This window comes from Gadus macrocephalus, chromosome 22 (genome assembly GCF_031168955.1).
Source record: "Gadus macrocephalus chromosome 22, ASM3116895v1".
Classification (NCBI taxonomy): Eukaryota; Metazoa; Chordata; class Actinopteri; order Gadiformes; family Gadidae; genus Gadus; species Gadus macrocephalus.
In genome coordinates, this window is record NC_082403.1 from 11,300,814 (window position 1) to 11,305,813 (window position 5,000).

At 48.6% G+C, this 5,000-nt stretch overlaps 1 protein-coding gene across 1 annotated transcript in view; it reads right to left on the reverse strand.

Moving 5' to 3' along the window:
• adgrb2 (adhesion G protein-coupled receptor B2) overlaps positions 1-5,000 on the reverse strand; it is a 177,774-nt gene that overhangs the window by 91,778 nt on the left and 80,996 nt on the right. The window contains 3 exon segments of the mRNA XM_060043059.1: positions 802-903; positions 3,213-3,380; positions 4,421-4,585. Of these exon segments, the coding sequence (XP_059899042.1) occupies positions 802-903; positions 3,213-3,380; positions 4,421-4,585 (435 nt within the window).

Sequence of the window (5,000 nt, forward strand, 5' to 3'; positions counted from 1 at the left end):
AGAGAGAGAGAGAGAGAGAGAGAGAGAGAGAGAGAACGAGCAAGAAAGAAGAAAGCTTCGGAGACAACTAGCAAGTAGTGAAAGATGAAAGGAGAGCTTAACTCATATCCAGAGCAAAAAAATACCTGAGAAAAGTCATTAGTCCAAGTGCTTCAAAGCACAACAATATCCATTAACCTTGATTAAGATATCAATAGAAAAGGGTGAATAAAAGATGGCGGTAATGCTTTTGTAGTCTTGCGCTAGCACATTTGTCATAGTTTATAAATAGAACGTCTTTTGTAAGCTGAAGCTACAGCAAATGGCAGGTTTCTATGGATTTACAGCTGACTGGCCTGTCAGTGGATGCAGACAAGCGTGTTTGACTGAGAATATGTAAATCTGGTTTCCGAATAGTGGCAGACGTGGACACTCAATTTTTACAGCGCACTTTATAAAATAATGGTCTATTTTTTTTACTTCATCTCTGTCTTTTCATACAGCGATAGCTAGCTCACTCAACAGTGACTATATGTCACATACTTTGAGTTATATCTCAAACCTTGACGTTTGGGGGGAAATATTGACACTAAAGCTAGAATAATGATGCAAAAGAAACCAACTTGGGAACCTTTTTTTCTTCTTCTTAGTGATGCACAATCTTTATATCTGGAACTCTGTGTCTTGAGCGTCAAATTGGGATTGAGAGTGTGTGTTTACACGGAATCTACAATTTGTATTTGCTAGAAAAACATAAGTCCTGGCAACCAAAATGGCCGCCCACTATTAAGCATTCACACAAAATAAAAAGACATGAGCTACCAGTGGCGTTAGTTGGACATTTGTTGTAGACCGTTTCTCCAGCCGAAGCTCTCTTCCACATCATGGAGAGGAGGGTCTCATCCTTGCAGATCTCGTGAGGCGCTGGGGGAAAAAAGGCCGGAAGAGAAGAAAGAAAAAAAGAGAATATGAAAAATGTCACGGTCACGTTCAAAGGGGCCGTACGCTACGCACGGGTCGAACTGAACTCAGGATGCATCTCAACACAAACACACCGGGATGGATAGAGAGATAGATGGAGAAGGAGAGGGGGAGGGAGAGGCAGGGAGGGAGCTTCCGAGGGAACAGAAAGAACAGGGAAACACAATTGAAATGAACAGTCCCTCTCTGCGGCTCCCAATCCTATTCTGAGAACATTGTTCAGCGGTCTGTCACTGCCTCAATACAGTATCTCATTCCCCTGCGCGCGCTCTCTCTCTCTCTCTCTCTCTCTCTCTCTCTCTCTCTCTCTCTCTCTCTCTCTCTCTCTCTCTCTCTCTCTCTCTCTCTCTCTCTCTCTCTCTCTCTCTCTCTCTCTCTCTCTCTCCCCATCTCTTTCCTAAGTCTGATGAAAGTGTGGCCGTGTGAGAGATGTGAAGCGGCTCTGGTGGGGAAGGTGCATGGCAGGAGGGTGAGGGCCAGGGGGGGGGGCAGGGATTGAGAGGGAGGCAGAAGGAGAGAGTGAGAGGGAGATCGAGAGAGGGACAAAGAGTTTAAGAGGCAGTGACAGAAACAGAGCGAGGATCTTTTTTAATCGGAATACGATGTTCCCTTTAGAGGGCGACAGATGGATGGCGGTGTTCTCTTATAGGACGCGGGGCCTGGCGTCGCGACTTAGAAACTGGGATGAGGTGTAAAGCCAAGGGAGTCTACCCATTTCTTTCTCTCTCTCTCTCCTTCTTTCTCCCTCTCTCTCTCTCGTTGCTTACATGTCTTTATTTGTTCCTGTTGGCAAACTGCTACACAGAGGGGGATAAAGGCCGCATAGTGTATGCAGAAGAGGAGCCACACTTGCATATTCAAACAAACTCATGCAAATATATGTTCACACACACACACACACACACACACCCACATACACACAAATGTGAATACACGCACCCACACCCAGTGTATCAGGCATATGCAAGCAAAAAGTCATCCAACATAAACACAAATAAGCACACAAGCACGTACAGAAGAGGTACTTATGCACACACACACACCTACACCCACAAACGCGCACAAGCACACAAACCTACGCCTACGCCGATGGACACACACACACAGGGCTCCAGTCAGGGGCGTGCTTATTAAAATACACTGTGTGTACTGCAGTGGCTGACAAATCGCACAGAGGAGACCTTTGAACAAACTAGACTCAACCAGGGAGGGAGACACAGGCAGGGAAAACTCAGAGCGAGGGAATGAGGAGAGGAGGCAAGGAGTGAAGGAGGGAAGGAAAGAAATGAAGGAAAGGACGAAAGGGAAGAGATAAAGGAAGACAGACGGAGAGACGAGAAGCAATAACAGGAAATAAAACAGACAAAAAACATCTATACAAGTCATACAGAGGTAGGGCTGAGGCAATGTAGAAGATTGTGTATGAGAAGTGACAGACAAACAAACAAACAGACGGGATGGAGAAAAATGGGATTTTCCATCTGACACTTGGCACCACCAGAAACCACGGGGAAGAAATATAGCAATTTCTGACAATCTTGCATATTGTGTGCATATTTACACACACAAAGGGACAAACACACACACACAGGCACACACAAATACACAAAATGATACACATTCACGCGGAAAGTCACACACATACCCGCACATGGGATTATGATCTTATGCAAGGAAATAACTCCAGCAACACATGCAGATTCACAGATCCAACCCTAGATTGGGACATCCAGAAAGAGGCCGCCACACACAATGTAGAACTCGGGCTGAATGTTAATTCATTACGGGATAAGTGGAGTGGGACAGTTCACACACACACAATGCAGCCCTCTCCCCTCTCGCTGCACTCACAAGATTAATATACTGCATACGTAGACACACACACCCACACACACACACACAGAGGAAAAACTCAGTCACATATAAAGACAGATAAGGACTACTTGGTCTGCAACAATACCATGAAAGAGAAGAAGCTGAGCTTACAAATCCACAGCTATTCATATATATTTCTGTCACACACACACACACATATGATACACACACATACACCCTCCAACACCACCACAGCCACTCGGACTTGGTCCAGGCTATTACCATACAATACGTACCATTCCATCACACACACACACACACACACACACACACACACACACACACACACACACACACACACACACACACACACACACACACACACACACACACACACACACACACACACACTTGCAGTAACAATGGCGGCCACCGACCTGGGCACTTCTTGTCGTTGCAGGTGCGGACCTCTTCCCCGGACCCCTGGCAGGTGGAGCCCTGGACCTCCGCGCCCTCACACATCCTGAAGCGCCGCTGCCAGCCAGAGTCACATGTCTTGCTGCACAGACTCCAGTGGTTCCAGCTGGCCCAGTTACCACCGCCGCCTGTGTGTTGAAGCAAAGGAGTGATACAGACCCTGCGCGCGTGCGATGTGTGTGTGTGTGTGTGTGTGCGCGTGTCAGAGTGTGTGCATGTGTGAATGCGCGTGTCTGTGTGTGTATGTGCTTTAGGGAGGTCTGTGGCAAATGTGTGAGGATGTGGGTGAGTGAATGTGTGCACGTGTGTGCACGTGTGTGTTTGTATGCAAGTGTATATCTAGGTGTGAGTTTGTGCATGCGTGCATGTGTGAATGTGTGTGCAGACAGGCTCACACACACACACACACGCTAAGAAGTGCGCTAGTCGCATGGGGGGCACAACAGAACTGGCTTACAAAGCAAAACTGAGTTAGCGCTCTGCAGAGAGTGGTTATTAACTCCAGGAGTGCAAACTGTCGGCCCTGCGAAATATCTGAGGTGAAACATGCTCCAGATCTGCTTATTTGTGTGCCTCTTCTGTGTGAGGGGATTCAACTGCCAGTATATGTGATACGTGTGTGTGTGTGTGTGTGTATCCATGCAAGCCTGTGTATATGGGCTTGCTTGCCCATGCCCTGTATACATAACTACATGTGCAGATGAATATGCATTTGTATTTGGCCAAGGCATTTTGTATTTCAATATGCCTGCGCATATGAAAGTGCAAGGCAATGGGGTCGTGTCTGCGCATATGCAAGCACGTGCATATAATAGAGTACCAATATTCACAGTGTAATTATTTGTGTGCGTACATGCCTAGGTTAACGTGCATGTGTATGTACTGACGCGCCTCTGTGTGAATATTTGTGCGTGTCGTATGTGAATATGTGTGTTTGTGTGTGCGTGCCGGTGTCTGTGCGTGCATGCATGCGTGCGTGCGATTGCCCCGAAGCTCTTTGCCTATCGATCTATACGTGAACGCACACACACACACACAGACGCGCACACACGCACAAACACATGCGCACGCGTGGCCATGACCGGGTTCGCGCTTCACGTCGCCAGCCCCTTCGACCGGCCTGCCCCCATTGGGTGTCCCTGCGTCGGGGGGGGGGGGGGGTCCTCACCACTGCACGGGGGGTTGGTGCAGTCCCGGCTCTCCTGGTGCACCCCCTTGCACTCAGCCCAGCCGTGCACCGAGGCGCTGCACCGCCGCTGCCGCTGCTCCGTGCCCACGCTGCAGGTCACGCTGCAGGGGGACCAGGGGGCCCAGTCCAACCACTGGCCCTCCACTGGGAGACGGAGGGAGGTGGGGGGTGCAGGGAGGGGGAGGGGTGGGGAGAGAGGGGGGGGGGGGGGAAAGGAAAAATGCGAAGGAAGTGGGCGAAGAGAAGTATGGGGAGGGAGAGCGGGAGGGAGGGAGGGGAGAGAGAGAGAGAAAGAGAGAGAGAGAGAGAGAGAGAGAGAGAGAGAGAGAGAGAGAGAGAGAGAGAGAGAGAGAGAGAGAGAGAGAGAGAGAGAGAGAGAGAGAGAGAGAAAAAATGAGTGGGAGGGATTAGGCAAGAGAGAAAATTAAAAAAAGAGGAAATAAAGCAAGCAAGGAAAAAAAGGTTAATAAGAGTTGTCTGTTTATAACTTGGAGAAAAATGAGAGCAAGGTAACGCAAAGGCAAGTCAGCCTTTTACAATCAGCAGGAAAAAACCTAAT